This window comes from Botryllus schlosseri, chromosome 14 (assembly GCF_051294905.1).
Source record: "Botryllus schlosseri isolate E-star chromosome 14, Bs_hap1, whole genome shotgun sequence".
NCBI lineage: Eukaryota > Metazoa > Chordata > Ascidiacea > Stolidobranchia > Styelidae > Botryllus > Botryllus schlosseri.
The window spans coordinates 7,627,166-7,652,767 of record NC_137249.1 but is presented as its reverse complement, the minus strand read 5'-3'; the positions used below and the strand labels follow the sequence as shown (position 1 = coordinate 7,652,767).

The 25,602-nt window shown below is 41.0% G+C and overlaps 2 protein-coding genes across 5 annotated transcripts in view; both read left to right on the top strand.

Annotated features, from left to right (window-relative positions):
* LOC145455127 (large ribosomal subunit protein eL6-like) overlaps positions 1-25,602 on the top strand; it is a 114,243-nt gene that overhangs the window by 49,837 nt on the left and 38,804 nt on the right. The window lies entirely within an intron of this gene.
* LOC145455100 (insulin-like growth factor 1 receptor) overlaps positions 1-25,602 on the top strand; it is a 187,123-nt gene that overhangs the window by 149,828 nt on the left and 11,693 nt on the right. For all 3 annotated transcript variants that reach the window (XM_080333051.1, XM_080333050.1, XM_080333052.1), the window contains 13 exons: positions 454-589; positions 12,059-12,228; positions 14,406-14,598; positions 15,905-16,009; positions 16,937-17,078; positions 19,146-19,360; positions 20,038-20,182; positions 20,829-20,882; positions 21,462-21,658; positions 23,484-23,654; positions 25,151-25,227; positions 25,292-25,398; positions 25,471-25,539. In XM_080333051.1, coding sequence (XP_080189177.1) covers positions 454-589; positions 12,059-12,228; positions 14,406-14,598; positions 15,905-16,009; positions 16,937-17,078; positions 19,146-19,360; positions 20,038-20,182; positions 20,829-20,882; positions 21,462-21,658; positions 23,484-23,654; positions 25,151-25,227; positions 25,292-25,398; positions 25,471-25,539 — 1,781 coding nt within the window. The remainder of the gene's footprint in view (positions 1-453; positions 590-12,058; positions 12,229-14,405; positions 14,599-15,904; positions 16,010-16,936; positions 17,079-19,145; positions 19,361-20,037; positions 20,183-20,828; positions 20,883-21,461; positions 21,659-23,483; positions 23,655-25,150; positions 25,228-25,291; positions 25,399-25,470; positions 25,540-25,602) is intronic.

The following is a 25,602-nucleotide window of genomic DNA, read 5'->3' as shown; positions in this document are numbered from 1 at the left end:
ACGTAAATTTCTACTTAACAAAAGTATAGAAGTAGTGATTTCCAAGTATGCAAAATGTAGGTATTCTAGGCGGGGTTTAAGAAACTGAAAACTCTTAAATATAGAAGTAGAAGTAGTATGAAAATAATAATCTCGCGTGGAAGAAGTGCAAGTCAGCAAAACCTACTTGAGTACTGCGAAACAGTAGAAGTACTTCTTAATTGACCACCTCGGAATTTCTCCCTTACTGGAAAACCAGTCAAACTATATAGGGTGGACCAATGCTGCCGGCCATACGTTGTAGCGATTGTACAGTCGTTATATCCATCCTGTAGAAAAATTGCATCCCGAATCCGGCGCAACGCTATACGCGTACATTATGAATGGCATCGCGATAATCCGTCGCTATACTGTCAATTCTCAAAGCAACCCACACAGAAGCGAGTTTACTCAAAGTCGCGAGCTTTTTTTCAGAGCGACAAGGTAATCAGCGACAACGCATTATCCAGGGAAGAATCTTGCCTTGATCAATGCAGCGACGATGGGAAGTGTGTGGACAATAGTGGCACTGTCTCCGAACACTGTTGGGGACACGAGATATGCCAGAAACGTGAGTATATTACGCAAATTTATATATACTTACATACTTTGCAGTGTTATGTAATGATAGATTCATATCGACGTGATGTATTCGACTTGAATGTTTATTGGACTGTCACTAGTTTATCCTTTGCGGTGCTGCGATTTTCACAGCGTTGTTGCGTAAATACTAAACCTAGCTGCCTCAGTGGTGGTCTGTCCCTTCCGAAATGAAAGCGCTCTTTCCGGCTCGATGCAAATTCGTTTCTTTCGGTGTACCTATACACCGGCCGATGTTAGATAAATATTTAGGTTTCGATTTGCACAAGTTACCTCCGAAAATATTTGCGTGTTATCTAATCGTCGGCATTAGTATCGATACTCGGAATTTCGAGGAAAACATTCGAGTTGAAACGGGGATAACTGCTTTGCGGAATGTAGCATGGAGGGGTGATGCGAGACAAAGAAATCCTTACAAAGCTATATGTCTTCAGTCTTCACCTTCATTGTCCAACGGCATATGCCCATCATGTTATGCATATGCGCACAGATCGTGCATCATGAGTCAGCGTACATGCCGCAAAAGAAACATCAAAGACAAAAATATATAACGCCCTATTCGCATTCTCTGTTCCACTGTTTGATTCTACCTCTTATGCATTTTAGAGCATATTTTCGGCAGACCATCTCTGCAGGGATATCTAGAACCCCTATAGGCTATATCTCTGCCATCTGTGTCACGTCTAAATATGACGTGATTTGCCGCTAGTTGTGTGTGCGTTTGTCCTGCACACAACTGACGACTTTGTCAAGTTCTAGGTACTCTTTCCAGCAAAGCCCAACTATTGACCAGTGAGTATAGTCATTTAAGTACAGAGGTGCCAGCACCACCGCAGGGGCGCCCGGGAAGGGGCTCAAACTTGGCGATCGGGGTCGCTGTGAACTATTATAGAAAACTGTTTGCAAAATTTAGCGATGAAGTTTCTAAACAACCAATCAATCAATGAACATATTTGTTAGCCAGTGAGGCTTCTTGAGCGCAAATTCTGAACACATACGATATTGAAGTTGACTGCTCCACGACAAAATATCATGGACTTGGAAGGGAAATTGCCTTGCACGATATTTTTCCCTGACGGTGTCTGCATTTTCTACGAAGATAATTGTAAATTGTGTTGAAATCAGCACTGTTTAAGGTCAATCGCTCTGTATCAGCTCAATTTGGCTTGGTCTGAATATTTCTAATTCTCCAGTTTGTTACATCAAATAGATTTATACCAGTGATAAAGGCTTATTTGCTGCTTATGTACGGCGAACATTTTCAAGACCTTCTCGAAGGTATGGTGGTTCGATTCTTCATGCTAGTCATGTATTCCAATAAAGTGTCCTTACTGTGTAATCGATCATAGCAATACATTTAGTTTGATACCTTGGGCGTTTCGCAAAAACAGTTTCGTAAACATTTCTTTATCCGCTGACTTAGCCAATGTGCGTCCGTGATCTCACAGTAACGTGAAGCCGCATTTCGCGTGACGTCGCAACGATAGACATCTTTTACGGGGGTGCAAAAGTCCATTTCACACCTGAGCTGCTGTGCGGAATTAGCCGTCACTTGATGGATTCCTAACTATTTCTGCTACGGCAGTTCGATAAGACCGACCGCAGATGAGATCAGATATGGTTAGTTATGACGATAACATCGTACACATGACTTTGATTTCATGGTGGCTGTGCGTGCGGCTTCTAATTTCGATTGGCCCCGGTTGGCTTCGCTGGCGCGTTGTTTTCGATGGAAATCTCGAAATGAATGCATTGTGATCGATTATTATCGTAGTACGTATGGTGGTATAGGTTTCCATATCTTGCGTCAGTAATATGTAGCAGCGTAATGCAACACACTTCCATTTACAAGGCCTGATATCGATCTATCTACGTGTGTGATATGCGTTTTCTCACAAATTCGGTTGATGTTCTTGGAGTTATTTGTTTGATTCTTGGATACTCTTGCGTATTAGTATCCATTCGTTTTGGTGGGTTCCCATATTTACTTTACAAGCTTTCACCATTTCCAGGCCGCAGCATATAGTCAGGGTAGGGTGTGGCAAATACCTTTGTTTTTGATATTGTGACGATATATGTTCTCACGGCGTCACAATGCGTCCGTCACATCACACTGGTTTTCCGTTTTCAATTTTTCAAATGCGCCTCCCAAATTCTGACTCCCGCCCAAGCCTATATTTTACGTACGAAAGGCTGCCTCTAAGGTTCCTATCGTAATTGTGAATCACGATCGTTATTTAATTAACGCGGAAAGCGTCTCGGTCGATGACTGGGTTCTATCGTTTGCGTCTGGATTTCATTTGTCTGCATAGTGAGATGAGCAACCCTCAGACACGGCACCCTTGATCCATGCTACGTATTTTTTGCGTCTTTTCGTGGTTGGTATACGCGTGCATTGTGCATCGTGCAATCACAATCATAGACGGAAGTATCATATATGCCATTTGAATGTGAAGAGTTGGTGCATGATGTCTCCCGCAGTGTAACATGATGATTGATGATCCATTCGTTGCGGTATCGAAGATTTGTCTGCGTTGCTGCGCAAACACCTTTCGGCGAAAAGCCGTAATTGCTGGTGGAATTCGGCGAAAATACGACGCTGTTCAAGATCATTTTCCATCTTACGCTTCCCCCAAATGGCAACGGGCAGGGCTTAGTGCGGGGTGTCGGGAACTGTGGGTATAAAACTAAATGTAGATATCCTTGAGAATCTTTGTGTTCTGCTTTGAGCATCGCATTTTCTCCTCGTAGATATGGATATGGAGTCGTAATAGTAATCGTTTCATAGGCATTTGACCACATAACGATATTATTTGTAGTTCTAGTTACTCTTTTTGCATTCGTCATATTCGTGACGAGAGCTTATATGTTTTTCCCGGTACCGATTTTTTTATAAGTAGCGGTTAACCTATAGATATAGAATTGATATTAGTGATGATATGATTTCGGAATGCATGTGGGTAGCAAGTGATGGGTGGGCTCGCTTGTTTATCGGGACTGTTGGGATGTTGGGATAATGGAGATTACCATCTTCAGCGCATACGCTCTTGTTAGAGCTTGAGAATATGCAAATGTTGTTCACAACACCTCTTACGGGATTTCACTTTCATCTGCGAATTCCAATGAGATCAAGTGTGGCGCATGAGTCAAAACGTTTTCCCGCTTATGACGATTGTCTGAACCGCGAACCAATCGCATAGCAATTAAAATTATGGTGACCTATATTTTTTGATGCGAAGATGCTATTATCCCGTAAAAGTGTTCCAGTATATATATGCTGTCCGTAGATAACAATATACATTTTACCATTTTTGGGTTGGGACTTAATACCTTGCCTCCTCCCTCTACACACACACACACACACACACACACACACACACCAAGCAACAAATACCGACGCCAGTACCTCCATTTCTTCCAAGGATTCGTTTTGATGTTGACATTGGTCAGATCGGTGCCCTTTTTTCAGCTAATTAACGTATTATTTTTATTTCTTCTGCGCCATTCAGTACTGGTCTGTATGGAATGCGGATCGCACTTTATTTTTTCATTCCCTAAGCCTTACATGCGACCGCCTCCAACCGTACTTATGCGCCTTTTAATATTTGAGACCATTGTTAACGGGAATTTGCCTCGTCTATCTGCGAAAAAATAACGACGTTAGATTGAAAGATGACATGCGATTGATATGGGACAAAGGATTGTAATTGCCGACACGTCGGGTCTGGCGGTATTTACGTTCGCAATTCGAACAAGTGCGAGGCGTTTGACACACCTCTCGTGTGAATCCGCGTGGAGTCCGCAGTGATAAGAGTTTCGGGCCATGCATGCAATAATTTCAGGTGCGGCGACCGCTAAAGCGGGACACGTAGATATCATTGGGAGTTATAAATTTGACTTACATACCCGGCGAGATAGCGTAGAGGTAGATTGCACACCTGCAACACAACAATGGATTACGAATTCACGTCGGACCGTGGTCGGCGACGGAATACCTAAGGAAGTGTTGGAGGTTTATCTATATAGGCTCCTTTTCGCGATCTAATCCGCAAGATCGGCGTCTTATGAAAGTCTAGAAAGGAAGTCCGCCGTGCAACAAGTCAGTTCAGGAATCAAAATTATCAATGTATCCCTGGTTGTTGTTCTTGTTTGTGGTATTCATGGTGTTTGTCGACTATACCATGGTCATTAACTCTTACATCAGGCCGAAATTCCTTATTTTTGATTCCGTATCTGCCGACTTTAAACACGGTCTACTTCTAGCCTTTTTGTAAGACACCGCTTACACGGATGAGATGGCGAGGAGGAGCCTACCTCCAACACCGAGGTAGGAATTCTGGAGTCGAACTCGAACCCACAATCCATTGGTGTTGTAACTGTGGATTAAACCTAGGATTGCTTTTAAAACAAAGTGTTTTAAACAAAGGCCTTTAAAAAAAAAAATTGTGTTTTTTTAGCTGTAAAATTATGTCATAACCGTGTAAATACTCTCCAAAAACATGTTATATGAGCCTACGGACAATTACCACCGATACAGCCGTCGTATATTGATATGGGATGGTTGGAACCCTCAAATAAAGGGTTCAACATAGTACAGATATTTCGTCAAAGGAGCTATATTTACCCTATATTTTCAATTGTCAATGTCAATCCACTATGACGTCACGATTGAACATTCGTGACGTGATGGCTTTAAAACAAAAAACAAAACAAAAAACAACAAAAACAAAAACATGTTTTAAATTGGGGCCTTGTTTTAAACATGTTTGTTTTAATTTTATTTTTGTTTTAAATGCAACCCTAATTATACCACTACGCTATCTCGCCACATACAGGTCTGGTGTGGAAATACCAATGCAGTAGAAACACAAAGAACTGCCAAAGACAACATTAACCACATGCCGAGCATGCACAAAGAATCATTGATGCACACTTGTCCCCTTTTTTCGAAAGTAACTCTAGGAATCGCACCCATGCAAATTTGCCTTGGACATGGGGACATATCGAAATGGGCTACACATATGTTCACAGCGCGAGCGGTCGACCCGTTTTGAACTTCTTTCTGGTTTTGGCAAGTCATTATTGACAAGCGGCAAAGGACCGCTTGCCTTCGCCTTATTTAAATGATACGAACTGCGCGGTAATTGGCTCGATTGGTTTACGATCTCCGATTGTTGGCCGCGATTGTAATTGCTGTGTTGTTTTTCGCCACATGCGGAAAAATATACGCTTCGCGGTAGTGGCTCGGAAAAACAACCATATTCTGGTTATAGTTTAATCCAAATCAGTTTAGTCATGTCCGACATAACACTTGAGTCTGTTCCGTTAGCAACATATGATTCGCATCTATATACACGAGCCGATGTCTTCAACGCACTTTGGGCATGGTCTGTCAGGAAATTTTGAATACTATGGCGTATCTGTGGCTCGTTTCGTTTCGCTGGAAAGCAGATAAACAGAAACTCGCCCGAGGAGAGGCATCTTCGAACCATTCCGCCCGTCTATATTTGTACTGTAATATATAGTCAGGACGCGGGTCTTTGTTGGCGGTCGGCCGCACTATGCCAAAGGTGCTATAATTAAATTAGAGGGAAATGGTGTTGTATCCGCTGAAAACGCAATGTTTGAACTTGTTTTGAATTTGTTTGCCCGTAGCTTATTCATTTCGTGCCTGGTTGGTATTCTTCTGTAATTTCGATATTTTATCTCATGCCGATACCAATCGGGGACGTCCTCGATACCTGTTTTAGGGGGCGTCGTGTAAAACCACCGGGATTTAATCCATCAGAGTTATGATATAGTCAATAATGTCGCAACTATAACAGCCATGGCATTAGTGCACTAATGAGATATAGCAAGGCTAACCTATTTTGAGATCTGTAAAGTGGACACTGGACACTTTTTACAAGCTACAATAGCGGACGACAAAATGAGATACATATTGCAATTCCGAAAGTATAGTCACATCCGATTAACTTCTAAAAGTATGCGATCCCTCATCCGAATGTACTTTTTGAAACTAGTTACCTCTGAAGTTTCCAGGCCTTTCCTTCTCTACTAGTAAACTAAAATTAGTTCTGACGTTCTTTAAACTTTGATATTTGCGGTTCTACTTGAGTAGCAACGCTGACTGCTTTCACCATATACCTCTGAATTTACTCCTTCCACCCGTGGAAGTATCAAGAATGATAGGCAATAGGCTTATGGCAGAGGGGGGCAACATTAGGCCCGCGGGCCGGAAAGGATTTTGAGCGTCCCGCAGAGATTTTCCGGTCTTGCATGATAATATGGCCCGCGGCCGGTGAAAGATAGTCACGTAAGTACTTGCTCTGTTCGGGCGGGTCTTCATACATTTGCGAGCAAACATTTTCGACCATTAAAATGAACAGGCAAAGGTGCGTTCCAATCCAACTGATCCTCAAGTGCAGTATTTATTAAGGTTGTCTACGGCTGCATGCAACCAGAGTTCAAAGAATTTGTTGACAACTTTGATCGACCACAGATCTCATTGACTGCAGCAGCTATTGAAGTACATTACGTCAATAAATTCATTAAAATATACTGTTTTCGGTCTCTATGCTCCCAAGTTAAAATTCACGTTAAATATGATATATTGCCGGTATGGGTGGATGAATAAAACGATTAATTATAGATTCAGGAATCCGGCCCTCCGACTGCAGAAGTTGCCCGCCCCTGGCCTATAGTAATGAGTGTGGTTCACTATACACAAATTATATTCTGCAAGCTTTACATTGACTGGCGCAGCCGTGGCGAACACTGGAAATGCGTAACCACGTGCCGAACAGCAACCGGTTTTAATGCAGTATCCTTAATCCGCATCCCGTAAAGGATGCGGCCAGATTTCTGTCGACCAGGTAAATATTGTGATCACGCTGTCGCGAAGTCTTAATTGATAAAACGCGTCTTTTCGCGCTACTCTGAACTTCCCGTTTCCTGCCCGATCCGGATTCCAAAATTATGCTATACGGTTTAATCTCTGCAAATCGTATTTGCCGATATATCGCCTGAAATATGTCCGAATCAAAACAAATACAAATGTACCAGAGTGATGTGTTTTCCAGTTAGGGTCATCCGAGTTTGGTTCAACTCGCTCGGCTTATGTTTCGGCTATTGATTGTAGACGCGAATAAAAGAGCGAGTGCGATTGCTACGTGGCGCTATAGTAATGAGTAAATGACTAATTTGGTACTGGAATGTTTGCTCCGTATACCGACGAAAATGGAGAATATCACAATACAATTGTACCAGGATCGTTGATAAAAGTTTATATAACAACTCAACGCCGTGGCGTGCGTTTTGAGTTGGCTGACCGCATTCTAATTTCGTAGAAGCATTCCGCGATAATGGCCATCAGTGGCATGTCATCCGAATATATTCTCCTTAATCCTACGATTATTACGTTTTATCAGCGCCTTGGCTCTAACGAGCCCGGGAACGTTTTCGTACGAGGGGTCTTCGATATCCTTGACACCGATAACTAGAGATTATCGCGATCGCGGTATTATTGTATCAACATGAATGACATTTTGCATGATTGCATCTTCTGAGTAGACTGCCAATATAATCTATACCAGTCTAACAATGACCAGGTCGATGTCGCTGCCTTTACGCGTAATAACATGACGTGAAGTGCCACCGGACAATGTCGGGTGTTTCCAATGTTTTCCGATAGGATGTCAGTCTGAAATTGGGTCCTATATTTATTTCAACTGGATTTATAATAGGACCCGAAGATCATCTTGCTTAACCGCATCACGTGCGAGCGCTGTTACTGTAAACGGCAATTTCTCGGATTTGTTTGTTAAAAATCAAACAAGAAAACTTTTTTCGCTTTCGGTCCACCAAATTTACGTGAAAGGAACACCTTATTGTAGCGTTGGCGGATTAAAAATATGCTGAAGGGCGTCGTCTCTTGCAGCCATTTTGCAACGTTCTCTTTCAAGTGTGCTATACATGCTGTGTATCATTGGCCTCTGTAAAATGGCGGGAAGTTATTTTGGCGCTGTATCCTCAAAATCACGTGACCCCATAACCGCCTTGGATGGATTTTACGGCACTGGGACCATTATTGAGATGAGATAAGGAGAACCATTGCACAGCGAAAGAATATCCCATTAACATGGATAACTTATCGACTTACACCAATGTTTTACAGGATTTAATCGATTTTGTAGTTGCATCAAGAAACCGTATATTGTACAATAATTCATGCCAATTAGCTTAATGTTGTAAATGTCTTATAGTACTTAACAAAATTAATCAATTTGCTGGTGTTGGTTGGTGAAATTAATAGCTTGTGATGTAAAATACCTTGTTGTTGTTTTGGTATTTATGGTGTTTTGACTGCTATGGCCATTTACACCAGGCCGATACTCATTATTATGATTTCTGATCTGCCGATATGTAGCACGGCCCATTTTCGTTCTAGAGTTTTTCTAATACAGATACTGATTACGCTTTACGCGTATCATAAAATACCTTCTTTGGTATAAGCAACACAACATTATTTTAATACTTCTTTAATTCCAACGTATATGAAGTCTTGTACTGTTTTAGTTTGGGTAATTGGAGATATACATGATTGTGACTTGGTTGGAATTTCGTTGTGATGTAACAACCGTCGAACGTGTCCTGAGCTCCAGCCTCCGGGTGTCTTTATTTTGTACATTGAAGCTAGTGAAAAGCTAACGAAACGAGCTAATGAATAAATGAAGCTAATGAAAAACTATTAAGAATCTCATCAAGCTAATGAAGCTAATGAAAAAAGAAGCTAATGAAACTTCAGATATTGTGCACAATTTGCTACTTTGACTAAGATCAACTATGAAAGCCCCCACACATCGAAAAACTTCGCTGATGCTCAAGTGCTCATCGCCACCCCTGGCCGCTTTTTGGTTGAATCATAGTGCACTATATGATGTCGACACAAGCAAATCTCGGTCGAATTTTGGCATGTGTCTAACCAAAATTCTAAAAAAAGAGAACAAAATCCCAAAAAGGAGGACAAATCATCCTAAAGTAGGACGTATGGTAACCTCTAACTATGAAGCGGTGTGTAGATGTCGTTCCCCACTAAGTATGTGAAACTTTAATGAATGTCGTCAAGATAGAAATAGACTCTCGCTTCATACCTTGGTGAGGTTTGAAACACCCAAATAATTCAAGAGTAATATCTACGATAAAATGGTTATGGTATACTAACATAATATTAACATTGGTATTACGTTGAGATAATGTCTGATAGTTGGCAGATAAAAGCAATTATGATGCTTACATACCGCCGATATCGACATTTCCCATGTCACAATGTCTGTATATTTATTGTAGCCGAGTTTTCATGAATTCGCGCGATTCAAGATCAATTGATGGAATCTCTTTTAAACACATCAGTCGATATGACTGATTATTTAAATGCCAATTGCTTATATAAGGTACATTGGTCTCGTGTTTATGTTTATTTTTGGAAACTTGACTTCGGGAATGAGGTAATTATTTATTTGAGATCATTTTTCTCCATACTTACGGATGTCCATATTCTTGTCATACATTTCCGCAAACTATTATTATGAAACATAGTTCGTCCGTGTTATTGTCTTTGTATAACTACGCTGCATTCTTGTCGCATGTTCAATGTAAATTGCACCAGTGCTGGAGCGATACGAGTCATGACTAGAACCGAGTATGACTAGAGTCACCTTTTTTGGAATGGTTTGGCTTGACTTGATTTGAGTCGCTGCTTTAAAATGACTTGAATTGACTCGAAGTCCAATTTACGATTAATTTTTCAAGTCATGAAGCATTTTGAACCTCTCAGCCGCGTTGAGAATCGAATGCGCCATCACTAGGGCGATTTTTTTGACGTGTTAAAAGAAGTCAAAATTTTGTAAAAAACTGTAGCGTTAGGTCAAAAAATTGTCAAAATTGTTTACAACGTCTGCATTTTTTGCAACCGGTATTTCGTTTGTATCATAGATGTTTGCACTGTCGGTGAACTTATCATTTGACATTTTACATCTTGTAACCTACCGTTGTAGACGGCCCATTGTCTGCTCATTGTGAATCATAAACGGTAAAATGAAACACATAGGTTGACATGGTGTTATGCTCAACGTACCGCAATATCCTAACTGGTGCGAAAACACCTAATTTACATACATGAGGTCAAAATTTTGTCAAATTAAGTTTTTTTATAGTAAAAAAATGTTAAAATTTTGATTTTTTTAGTTCAAAATCTTCCGTTATTTAGGTAAAGCAAAAATCGCCCTAGTCATCACTTGCCGTCACCGGCATTATAAGATCAATACAACCATGTATAAATTTGTACAATAAGTGACTTTTCTTTGAATCCATAGCTGAAAATCTGCGTATCATACATGTATGAATCAATCTTGGGCTATCAGCGAGATTACTTATAGGATTTACGAACACCCATAATGGCAGATCGATTCGGAATAACGATATGTACTTTTCGATGTTTCAGAAGACGGTCGTTTCTTTCAAATCGATAGAGAAGGCGTACATCGATTTTGTATTTAATGGTGAAGCCATAGGATTATGGAGTATGGAGCATTGAGTATTATCCTTGCATTCTTAGTAACGTATTTAAATAACCCGCGACTCATACCGTCGTAGTTGGTTTAATACGACTAAGTTGACGCGGTCTAGCCTATATGCACTGGATCCACACATTAACTCGAACCACTCAAACTGAAATCATTTAATGACTTGAAATTGACTCCAAATCGCAAACTTTGAGATTGCTTGACTCGAGTCAATATTTGCGGTGACTCGAATTGACTGTCGACGCGACAGTGACTTGATCCCGACACTGCATCGCAGATATATAGTATACAGGCCCACCTCCCACTTGCCTGTTGCTCGCCATACTTTTGGGTTGCGATTGTAATGTAATCTGTGCCGCATCAATATTTGAATGCAGCAGACAGCAGTTTTCTCTTTGTTGCATGAATATGCGTCATGACCAAGGTTTTACCCTCAGGAATATAGTTTGAAACAGTTGCTCGTGAAAAATCAATATCGCATACTTACAATACGATAGTGCCGAGCTCGCGGATTATAGTTCTGTGAATGTCGCAGATCGTACATATGGCATACGCCCCTTGCCGAGTTCACAACCAACCTAAATCACTCAAATTGCGATTTCCCCGAACTCAAAATGCTGAACCATACAGTAATTGCCGCCGACATTATCGTATCATGCGTCAAAATTGCCAACGCAGTCGGGACGGATGTGTTCGAAACCATCAAATACTCATTGAGCCTTGGCGCGGTGTGATTCACCTTCACGGTAGTGCCATATCCACCTTTACGATGGTGTCATATCTACGTTTAGGGTGGTGTCATATATACCTTTTAAAGCATAATAAATGCTGAGAACGCTGGCGATGTGTGATTTCAGAGGCTTGTCCCAAGGAGTGTCCGAACGCTTGCGAAGACGGGCAATGCGTCTGTCACGAAGAGTGTCTGGGAGGATGCATCGAGAGGAATAACGCGTCTGCGTGTCGTGCGTGCCTACACCGGTATCACAACGGAGAATGCGTCAGAGATTGCCCGGAAGATACCTACCTTGTGAGTTCGTGATTATACGCGGCTGTTATAATAAATTTATCAAGCCGGTTCGGGTTGCGCGAGAGGTAAAAAAGTCATAGTCGTGACGATATAGTGACAATGTCAACGAGATTAGATCTTACCGATCAGTTTGATATATAGATAAGATAACCGATTTCTTGATTCTACTAGCAACACCTTGAGTGTAATGTTAATGGTAGTGTAGTGGTAGGTAGTAATGTAGAGTTAAATGGACGCTTTGGAGTACCTGACCTCATAATACATTTGAATTACATGTTCATATTCACATTTGAATAATATATTCATCTTTCATGAATATATTTTTCAAATGTATTATGTAATGCAGAGTTGCCCAGTAACAGATTACTTCTACTCTTTGGGAGTACTTCAGTAAGCTTTGTCTTCTTGTACTGCTACTCAAGAGGTTGTGTTTTTAAACTATTTCCACTCCTACTTTAGTAGTTTTTTGGCAAAACAAGTTACTTTTTTGGATTTCGAAAAGTAGGAAGTAGTTTTGAGATACGTTTGCGTCATTTTTATCTGTGAAATTGTCGTAAGGACCGCGTCGCATAAAACCTGTATCACCTGTATTCTATCTATTTACAGGGTTATTATTCCTTTTGCGTTACCCTCGAATATACATCTTGCGATTTCGGAAGTTTACACGCCTCAGATTAAATACCAAGTAACTAAGAGAATGCGACCCTCCGGCAAAATCTACGCTTTGAGACTGGCACTCTTAACCCTTACGAGGTGGGCGTATCATATATGATATGGCATGTCTCCGACACCGATTTCTCCATGTTGACACGCCCTAGACATCGGGTACTACATTTTTTTAAAAGCTGAGACTTTTCCGATGTTTTTGGTACCTTACTCAAAAATTTTAGTTTATAAAAATAAACAAAAAACTATAAATAAAATACAATATGGGTATCACCTAAATCTTCCGGATATTTTCCGAGTGGGAAATATTGTCGGAAAATCTGCCAGAACATCAGAACTCGACACGTACGGTTTTCTGTGTAAATTTTCACCGTTTCAAACATCAAAACGTTTTCTGGGGAGTTTTCTGATGGGGATTAGTAAATTTTGGTCACGCTTCAGTGATTTTCAAGATCTAGGTCAAGTTCAAGTGCAAATTCAGTCGGCATATGAGTCATAAACAGGTTTACTATGCCTGCAAATGGTTGGATATGACACAAGAAAGCATATCGCGTTGTTTTATCCCATAAACCGGACTGTAGGGGCAGATTGAGTCTTGATCATGATCTTGACCTTGATGACCACTCACTGACCACGCCCATTTGTAAATTTTATATGTATTTTCCATTTTTCGATATCTGAAGAACCGCGCGGTTTACAACCATGGTTGACGGCTTGTTTGAAACCAGGCAACAGTGGCTACGCACTGAAGCATCACATTCCCCTCTCTGACGCCATCCTGAGGGTCAGCCTTGAAAATTGAGAGAGAGAGAGATTTTTTTGGGGGGAAGCTTGTTTATTTAAACTTATTAAAAAACCTCAGACATGTCATGCGGTGTCGATCAAGGGTGGAATCGGTAGAGGGCTATACTCCGCCCACTTTTAAACTGGAACGGCCCAGATTCAAGACTTTGTGGGTTCACGGTGAGAATTTGAAAAGTGAAGGTCAATTCTGCAAAATATGGCCCCACCTCGTAAGGGTTAAGCGAAAAGAGTGTATTCCAAGTCGTGTATACCACCCGTGATATGCGGGTGTGAATATACACCCACCCGTGCCACACCAAACCAGAACCTACCTCAGACTTACAACAATGTATAAATCAAATACAATATTTTAATCTAAATGATGCATGCATCAGGGACGTGGGAAGGTATGCACGTAGGCACGTATAGGATTCATAGCCTCGATATAATTCTGAGTTAGGTTGTGTTGTCGTGTATACCACCCTTTTAGGTGTGAATAAACGCTCTTCGCTACGTGTGTACCTGCTTGAGTATTTGTCAGACCTTTATTTTGCTACCTCCACCATAGTTGTGGCATGTCTTGGAATGTTTCGACGTGTGTCTACTTAAGTATCAACACTGACTATACATTGACCTTGACCATAGGTGTGAACAAATGTGACTAATATATCTCTGACATTTTCTATACTTTCTCGGGTGATTTTAATCGTTACTGTGTCCCATTTTAGGAAAACGAGTGGAAGTGTATCGCGCGGTCCGAGTGCATAGCGCTGACTTGGATCCCGCACGACTTTTACGACGAAAAGTCAGGGACGTACACGAAGAAATGTATTTACAACTGCCCGCCCAATCATCACGACGAGTTTGACCCGGTCGCCAACGAGACGTATTGCAAGGACTGTAAATCATCGTGCAATTTAGGTATGGCGACTGTGTACTGTACCATCGCCGCCAGTGCTTATATGATTTACTGCTTTACGACATCACTGCTATAGAGCGTAAATCTTTGCCTAATGCCCAACTGCGAAACACGGTGGCGAGATATCGTAGCGGTATAATCCACAGCTGCAACATCAATGGGTTGCGGGTTCGAGTCCGACCGTGGTCGACTCCAGAATTCCTAGAAGTGTTGGAGGTTTATCTATAGGCTCCTCCTCGCCATCTCATCCGTGTAAGCGGTGTCTTATATAAGCCTAGAAGTGGGCCGTGCTACAAGTCGGTATTTACGGAATAAAAATGAAGAACATTGGCCTGGTGTAAATGACCATATAGTTGTCGACGAACAGTAAACACCATGAATACCGCGAACAACAACGACAACATCTGTGACACAAAGAGTGTGTAGGTCAGTGATTGTCAAAGTTCCCAATTGCGAAATGTATGAAGTTACAGGCTAGTCCCTCAATCCGAGAATTGAAACACCATATATTTAGCAGATCTAGGGTTATAGAACGTAATTTAGAACGCCTTTTGGCTTGATATAGATCTCATGGTCGACGTCTCATAATGCTGCAAGTCCTCGACCTATCTGATTAAAAGTAGCATGTAACTCGTTTCATGCAGTAGGGATTGTAGGCTGATATGTGGACGTTAAGAATGCATTTTGAACAAAATTTGACGAAATTCAACGTTACAATTTACCGACAATTAATAATAATAATAATAATATAATAATTTATAGAGCGCCGAATATAACAATATATCATTACTACACTAGGGCGCTGTACATAAAAGGCAATAAAATATAAAAGTAAAGCATATGTATAAAAGACGAATTATATTACAATTGACATTGTAATATAATATATGGCTCACAGTCAAGTCGCGTTTCTTTCAAAATTTACCCAGCAGTCAAGATTGAGTTGGTGGTTTTAACGGAACGTCGCGTTGCAGAAATTTCAATCGAACCATCGCATAACAGTTGTGATATGAAACAGCAAGCCAAATATTCTCGCTCAATTGAAGTTCAAATTATTTTGTTTTGAGTTTCATAATTATGTCGCGATTGCGTTCTGAATTGATTTTGATTTTTGAAAGTTTACCGGTTCGCAAAATTGTGGTTGTAATCTTCCGCAAATATTCCGAGACTAAGTGGCCGATACAGCGGTTGTGTTTCAAAAAAATTTCGCATGCGCATACCTTCTAAACGACACTTGGCCGGGAGAGTCTTCATTTTCGTCTTACGCGTATAATTTGCGCGCGTCATGGCAGTCTTGCGTTTTCTCAGTTTGCAAGGAAGACGAATATACGATCACTGATTCGAGGTCGACTGACGAAGTACGCGGGTGCACCAGCATTCCAGGCAAATTGGTGATAAATCATTTAGTCGGAGGTGAGTTATGATTTTTGTCGATGTCAGGATTCATGTCTTCCTCAGAGAACTCTTCGGTTCAGAAGAATTTGCTAATTCCCGCTTCGCTGTCAGATAAAACATGGTCACAGGAGACATCGGCCGTGGACATTATACTATATACCAATCTTGCTGCACTGTTTTATGTATTGTTGCGAAACTTGTGTGTCCATCGCATCCATATATTTTGTATACTCGTGCACGTGCATAGACAACTGCCCTCTATAATGCCAACGGCTTGCAACATCGCATCAGTTGAAAATTGATAAAATATAGGTTATGGAACTACCTTAAATACTCCCAAATAGGGTTGCATTTGAAACAAACGGTGTCTTAAAACACTTTGTTTAAAACATGTTTTAAACAGTGTTTTGAATGTTTGTTGTTTTCAAGTTGTAAAATTAGGCCATAATTGTGTAAAGACTTTCCAAAAAACATGTTGTATGAGCCTACGGACAATTACCACCCGATTTAACCAACGTATATCGATACGGGATGGTTGGAACCCTCAAAATAGTCGGTTCAACAGCAATAGTACATATATTTCGTCAAAGGAGCTATATTTACCCTATATTTTCAATTGTCAATGTCAATCCACTATGGGGTCACAATTGAATATTCGTGACGTCATGGCTTGAAAAAAAATTGAAAACTGTTTTAAACAAGGGCCTTGTTTTAAAGATGTTTGTTTTAAATTGATTTTTGTTTTAAATGCGACCCTACTTCCAGACAATGCTGACTATTTTGTGTGGTATTTGGTTATATATTGAATTACATTGCGGGCGCGGGCGGTGATACTGTGGATTTACGGCGTAAACCTGTCACGGAAAGATGTGGAAATCAGTTTTTACGCGTATTCTGACCGCGGTTTTCTACGATTCGTAAATTTTTGTGGTGAAAATATTTCAGATGGAGTTTTGAAAGAACTCGATGACGCCCTTAGCGGGTTGGAGGAAGTCGGGTCGTTGTCAATCCGTCGCGCGGACACCTTGGTGTCTCTTAACTTCTTGAAGAAGCTGAAGCGCATAACGGGGAGGACTCTAGTTGACAAGTAAGTATGAGGACGTCCGTTAGACTCCAAAGACGTAAATGAACAGTGAACTAAGTCAATTTTTCAGTCTAATATTCCGGTTTAATTCCCTACATATATGTGCTGTAAACCCATATTTCAGTCACCTATACACACACACACACACACACATAGATAAATGTATGAGTATTTCAATATAACACAGTGCAATCGTTCTTTACATTTTCAAATATCCCGCAACAATACCTTTCGAAAATCCACAATAGATTGTAAGGTGTAAATCAGACCGTAGCCACATTCTGGTACAAAATATTGTTTGCGTGTACAGTAAAGCACTGTAAACGAAAATTTCGACCATTTCCACCATGGCATGGGATGTAAATCAGGTAAATGGCACTTTCAGGTACCAAATAGTGCTTTCATACCCATCCAATGGGTGAAAATGAGTAAAATACACCAACCCTTATGGAGATATATCTCAGGGCTGTATAGTGGGCTCTGTTCACGTGCAACACCGTTTTGGGATTTCTTGGTAGGGTACACGGAAACAATTAAACAATCCACTGCACCCCTGGCATTTATCTCCTTGAGAATGCGTGTATTTTATTCCTTTTTGTCTATTGGAAGCATAATTTAGTACCTGAAAGAGCTGTTTACCAGATTTACACCGTACACTGGAGTGAAAGTGGGTCGAATACGCCATTTTTGTTTACAGTGTGCAATGTACATGTAAACGGAACCAGAGGCCGACCGATTATCGACCTGCTGGCCGATTACCGCGGCCGATATTTTTTAACAAAAAATTTCAAAAATATCGGGAATTCAATGCCGACAGTCCTCAATCTCCAGAAACCGACGACGTGACGGATTTGCGCTAGCCGGACAAATTTAACTGGGTGATGATGCAGAGAAAATGTCCTTCCTGCATTGCAATCTATACCTCTACCGGACTGATCTGCAATTCTGTATCACGTTTTGCTCTTTGGGTTCGCCTAAATTTCAATGAATGTGCACAATTCAGCAATAATTTTAATTTCAGCTCACTTGTTTGTTGTTTAGCTTTCTGTAGCATGTACAATAGGGCTCTTCAAAAATGACTTTTTTTCTCAAATCGTACTGGCTACTTCATAAAATTGTTAGGTTACCTAATTTAAGCCTACACACAAAATTCGGTTCAATTCCAGCCAGTAATCGCTTTGCTACAGGAGAAGAAAGTTTCTAATTGTTATATAAAAATAAATAATAAAAAATTTGAAAATTTTCTGTTCACCCCATGAAAGTGTTAGGCTGTCTATAGAAACGATCCTCACCAAATTTGGTTCAATTCCGACCAGTGGATGCGGCGTAATTGCCGTCGAAAAATTTTGATTCGAATAAAATAGTATTTACGGTGAGCACAACTACAATAAATAAACAAAGAATCGGTCACCGTAAATACTATTTTATTCAAATCCAAATTTTTCGACGGCAATATCTCCGCTTCCACTGGTTGGAATTGAACCAAATTTGGTGAGCATCGTTTCTATAGACAGCCTAACACTTTCATGGGGTTAACAGAAAATTTTCAAATTTTTTATTGTTTATTTTTAAATAATAAATATAAACTTTCTTTACCTGTAGCAAAGCGTTTACTGGCTGGAATTGAACTAAATTTTGTGTGTAGGCCTAAATTAGGTAACCTAACAATTTTATCAAGTAGCCAGTACGATTTGAGAAAAAAATTCATTTTTGAAGAGCCCTAATGTACAATGTACTTGTACAAGTGCCATCTTGTCTAATATATAATATTTTTTGGCGAAATGGCTCTCTGCTCCATCCATATTAATATCGGCCGTGTGAGTGTGTAATCGGTATCAACATCGGGCGACATGTAAACGGAATCCACTACACCCCTGGGATATATCTCCATAAGAATTGGTGTATTTGACTCATTTCCACCCTATGGAAGGGTGCGGAAGCACAATTTGGTACCTGAAAGTGCCGTTTACCCGATTTAAGCCTCACGCCATGGCTGGGAATATGAAAATACACAGTGTATACGACTATATCACTTTCGATCGAGTTCACGTAACCCGCGACCGTTTTCAGCCGGTACAGCTTGTTCATCATCAACAATCCGAACCTGCAGCGGTTGTTTCCGAACGACAACTCGTCCGGCGGTCTGCGCATCGAGAGCGGGAAAGTCTTTTTTCACTTCAATTCCAAGCTGTGTATGAAAGAAATCGAACGCGTCAGCGCTTTGACGGCGGAGGAGGAAGACGACAAGGACATCAGCGCGGTGACGAATGGCGACAGGGGAACGTGTATGCTTGCGTTGCGTTTTTTTTTGCGTTTAGGAAGTAACATTGTTTGGTGAAATGATAGGGAAAGGGATGAGCCGTGCTGTGGTATTGGCGATGTCGGAATAACGGAATATATATGTTTCGTTGTTTGACGTCATCTTGATAATGAACAGAGGTTATGAAAGCAGTTATCGTTGGTACTCGGGTAGAAGTAGGAGTATCGTCGTAGATAGTAGTGAGTATTCTGGGCATAGTTTTACCGAAAATCCAAAACTATAAATTACAAGTGGAAATACTCTAAAATTACACTGAAACTACTTTTCGTGGAGCTCATGTAGGTGTGGCCTACTTGCGTTACTTACTCAACTTGTTATGATTTTAGGCTACTTCGACTCAACAGTTCTCAGGATTTTTCGCAAAAGATATAGGCCAAAAATACTAACATATAGGCCTACACTTACTTGGGAATCGCTACTTCTTCATTAGGATGTCGCGCGTTAAAATTGAAAAATAATTGAAATTCCGCGTTCGTGTCCAAATCCGGTTTTGCGGATACATCGTTAATGTTAATCCGTCCAAACTTTTTCAAATCGCGTTTTGCTTCGATTCCAAATCCATACTCATCTCGACTATTCTTGCCGAACAAATTTCTATGTACGCTGCGTACGATTTGCGCCACTATGTCGATTTTTGTCCAGGTGATATGATGCCCCTGATCATCACATCCATAGAACACATGCCGATGAAAAGTAACGAGCTCGCTTCCGTCCGGATTCAGTGGGATAAAGTCGACCTGCCCGACAAGAGGACGTTGATCGGTTATCAAATTTTCCACAAGGAATCGTAAGTCGGTTTATGGCCTGTGTGTTTTAGGAGTTACAAATCAAACTTCCTGTCGTTGAATACGGAATAGGCTCTACGATATTGCACAATCTTCTTCGATTTCATCAGTCGTCTTAGGGTCTTACCTTATACAACCGCCATAAGTGATCAGTAACGAATTAATTATATTTGTTCGGAGCACTCAAGCACTCGCCTTGAACTGTTTTTGGCGGCAAAATTCGGATATTGAAAAGTAGAAAATAGTTTCGGGATCAGTTTACATCAGTTTTATGAGCTGAGTTTTATGTCACAAGAACCGCCTGATATAGCTCCTGTATCACGGCAAATGATATTTCCGAATTTTCTACCTATTTACATTGTCGTTAGTGATTTTTCACTAAGCCGTACGTGGACTGTCGCAATACCCGGGCCAGCGCTGCCTCATATGTTTCGACGCATGAGATCTCTTTTGCCCACTATGTATCCTTGAAGGACGTGCGTCCCCAATATAACCACAGAATATACCGTTTTGATAGGACGACCAGAAACCAGCCATGTCGTACATTACGCGAAAGAAATGTCGGCCAAATGATACCGTTTCTTTGCAGTCTGAATTTTGTTATATGTTTGCCCGCCAGACGATATATCACATTATTTTCCATCGCAGGGAACATCAGAACGCGAAGCGATACGAAGGAAGGAACGTCTGCTCTCAAACCGGGTTTGTTTACGACGTATTCTTTCACATTTTATGGCGATAACTTCACTCGACTAATCAATATGAAGTATTTAATTTAACAAATATTTGGTATGTACTGAAATTACATGCTCCTTGATAGGAAGAGTTGATTTATCAACGACAATAACAGTTTCGATGCTTGAACTTCGATTGATCATATTCCTACTAGAAGGCTAACGCTAATGGAAATCACATATCTGTAAAGTCATGATCAACTCGCCGCATTGTCGCAAAGTGCAATGAAATAGTAGGTATGGTCGAAAAATACCAAATTATCTTCAATGCGTTGTAGAGCTGGTATTAGATTCTCTTGTGGTCTCATGAAAGGTAAATATTTAAAATGTTCACATCATTCATACCGGTATGACGTCATTGAATCACCCGGGTCCTCGATTGTACTCAAACCTATTTGTGAACTGCTGATATGGGTTCAGGCCGTCTCCTGGCCCAATGTACCCAGCCCTTTGTTTTTCGCAGTCCATGCAACCTAAGTCTATTAAATTTTCTCCAATCGCTGAATATTGTCGCCAATCACACGCTGACTCCGGTTACGCCGTACAGGTCCGGTTGGGAAATCAAGGACGCGCTGTTCGGCCTAAAAAAATCCGCCACCCCCGAAGACGGCAACTCCATAACGGCGCATCTTCACAACCTGAAGCCCTACACGCAATACGCCATGTACGTGATGACGTACACCACCTCGAGCGTACAGAAAGGAGCTCAATCCAACATCACCTACTTCACAACCATGCCTTCGAGTGAGATGCCTTTTCTTACGAGTGAAATTTCGTGAAACTCCCTGGAAATTTGCGGAGGCGATATAAGCTTATCCGCAAATGTATAGCACTTGACCTTTCGAGAGTGATGCTCGGCTTAACGCATACGCCAATCTCTTTTTCTAGCATTGAGTAATGTGTTTGCGGCCGATAGGATGTTTAGTGACATCTGGATTATGATGGTACTCGCATCTTTGTGATAACTATACGTAAATCCCATTCAACGCCATAGTTACCCCACCTGTTGCGTGTATAAACGAATGTGGTACCAAGCAGATTTTACAACTAGAACATTTTCAGAATCTCCAAATTAGATTAGAACAGGGGTGGGCAAACTTTTGAGCTCGCGGGCCGCATTCAACATCTGAATCCATTTGCGGGCCGCACTATATAGAATTGGGATTATAAACCAAAACGCAGTATTGGTATTTGATTACATAGCGAGGACATGGAGATAATGTAAGTGCTTATTTAAAACAAACCAAATATTGTGTTGATGATATCGTACACGCGTCAGAAACATAGTGGCGAGATTTCATAGGCTGGTAGACCTCTATAACCAATTTGTAAAAACTATAGAGATGAAAGTCGGTTGTCCCGCTTTTTAGAACAGGATCGAAATTTAGATCTGTGAGCAACGATCTGTTCATAGATTTACTAATTCCAGTTTTGGTTCTGTTCCATGACACACAATGCTGACAGCATCATAACCATGTTTGCTTCAAACACGCTTCTTCTATGTGTAGATATAATATATTATTACCCCGATTCTACGCATACAGAGAACGAATCTACCTAAAACACGCGCGAATCGTTTTTATAAGCACATCACTGAAGTAATTAAAACGGGAGTGGTCAATCTGAAATCACACTCGTGATCCGAATTATGTCAATCTCGTTTAGGATTTCTGTGATGTTCAGCAGTTGAAACGTTTCAAACTGCATGGGTCTTGAGATCGGGCTGTCGCGCCAGAAATTAAACATAAAAAAGAATATAGGAAGTGTTTACCCTAGAATAGTGGTTCTCATTTTTTTAAGACACAAGCCTCCCCCCTTATGATGGTGAAAGATTTCGCGCCCCCTTATCGTCACAGTACAAAATGCAACCACGATGCTAGCAGACCTAACGGATAGTTCACTGGCATGGAAGGTTACGACTGTGGATGAGATATTTTGAAACATGAAATTCAGACTAAATACAGAGCAAGAATTATGAATTTGAAATCAATCGCGCGGAGCGCGAAAAATTTTTTCGTTTAGCTCAGCTTCGCGCCCCCCTTTCAGATGCTTTCACGCCACCCAGTTTGAGAACCACAGTCTTAGAATTATCATGGTCAATAAGTTTAATCAAGTCCCTGCATTAATTCGATTTTTTGTACGCATTTTATCAATATTTAAAAGAAGTTTCCATTGACTGTCGCAGGCCGCACAGAACGGTGTTGCGGGCCGCATGCGGCCCGCGGGCCGTAGTTTGCCCACCCCTGGATTAGAATCAGAAGTATAGATACACAGTTTGTTTTCAAATTAGATTTAAAAAAAAATTGAATTATAGCTAAGTTTTTTTGTTCAAAATTGTAGATTACAATTACATAATTCACGAAAACTTGGAAAATTAAGTAAAATTAAATGACAGCAGTCTTAAAACCTGACCACGTGAGTAAGTATTGCAAGCAGGCATAAGCGCCTGGAGTACTCCTAAAGTGTAGAGACGTACGTCGTTAATTACCTACTACTACAGACGTGTGGACGTATCGCTGACTGGGTATGGCGCTACCTGGTTTAATTTAACACCGTGTCAATTTTGTAGAACCGAGCGAGCCGTACGGGCTGAGAGCGCGCGCCATTAATTCGTCGGCGATCACAGTGCAATGGAAACCGCCGGTGTCGCCGAACGGCCGGATAACGCATTACGTCGTAAAATGGCGGAAGCAGCTGGATGATGAATTCTACGTCACCAAAGTCGACACTTGCGAGAGAGGTATAGTGTGTTCCGGCCAGAGGTGGTCAGTAACGAAGTGTTTCCACCTTTTCAGAGAACTTAGTAGATTTTGTCTACTACTTGCTCAATTGATGATGATTTAGGCTATTTCCACTTTAACTTACTTTAACCTACGCTTTTAAGTTTGCAGAGCAGAAATTGGTATTAGGGAATATCCTCATCACAGATGTGTGTGAAATTGTGACAAGAACTGCTGGGCGAAATACCCAGTCACGGTAACTTGATATATTTTCGAAAATGGCATCTATTTGCAGTCCCATATTCATTTTGCATTGGTCGCTAAGACACATCCTGCGGTTTGAAAGTAGAAACCACCGATTATATGATAAAAGTATATGCGACCCCTCGACCAGATATACGATTTTTGTATATACTTCCACTTTAAGTAGTTTTGTGATGCCTTGTGTTACGTCTACTTATACTGCAGTAGTAAAGCTGATTACTTTGACAGCCACCCATTGAAGCTGGCCCATATTGATGCTCATACCGGGCCGTACGTGCTCATGCTCATATTGGGCCGTACGTGGACTATTTGCTAAAAAGAACTGGCCCTTTAGGCGATCGTTAAGACCATAATTCTCTGCTTGAGTACGAACACTTTGGCCACATCTGCTTTCGGCTTAATGCGTCGGTGTCATCATTATAACCCTGTCCATTGGAAATCTAAACGCGCTTATACATCTGGAGTTTTATTTTACATTCGCCATAGCGCGCGTTAAGTGCAATAGAACTAGTAGCTACCACGATTTCGGAATTAATACTCTCAAGTGTAACAGATGTGCGATTGTCGATTTGTGATTGTATGCAGGTGATGGGTTAGGATTATATGAAGGAAAGCTGCGGATGGTTGGATTGCAATTAATACAAGCTAAATAGGGTCACTGCGGTCGCTGGTTGATTTACCGGAACGAAATTAGCTTGCGCAAGGCTACTGCGATGGTGATGATACTGTTTCGCTGGTATACATGTTTGAATTATTAACGCCCCTTCATTTTTCCTGGCCTATATAGGCATTTGTGACTCGTATTACAGTGCGACATTGCCTATAGAGTGGATGGGCGTTATTTTGTACTTGAGCACTCTTGTGTCTGTAAACACATGGTTGGTAAATAGGTGTATTAACCCAATTTTCACCACTTTTATGAATCAAATCACTAAATTATGCGACATAGCAACTGCATCTGCTTGGTGTTCCATCTGTCATTTTGAATTAGTCGCGAAGATGCATCTTGCAATCTCAAAAATAGTCGCCTTCGCCTCTGATTTACTGCTGAAAGTATACCAGTCCTAGCTAGAGCAAATCTACTTGCAATCTATGCTTACTTGAGCACTTTCAAAAACACCATTTTCTGGCACGTCTCGGAGAACGCTGCTTCCCCTGTAATTGAGTAGAAATTTACGTCGTCACTGCTAATTGTACTTGGCTACCATCTTCGGCTAGTACTTTTAATGAACCTTTAAGTGTGATTTTACAGAAAAGCCGAGACATACCTACAAGAAGCCGACCATTCCCCCAACGACAACCACTTCTACTGAAAGTGATAAAAATACGGTTAGATCGTATTTATACAGCCTTAGAAGACTTCGAGATCACTAAATTTTCAAATTTCGCTCAGAACTGCGAATGTCCTCTCGTGGATAAGCCGGACCGAGAGGCGCTGGTGAGGAGAGCCAACAACGAAGTCGATTTCGAAAATTTTCTGCAAAGACAAATCTTCAGCTCGTGAGCTTTTTGCGTCTTGTTGATTGCTTATCGCGATTTTGACATTTTTTTCGCTTTCTTTCTAAAAACAAGTCCGGGACTGACGTCGCTGGACGAGGATTGGAGAAAACGGAGGTCTGTCAATGACGACCCAGCGTACAAGTAGGATTTTATTCCGTATAAGCGATTAGTCCGTCAGCGTGCACTATCTAATGAATGTGATTT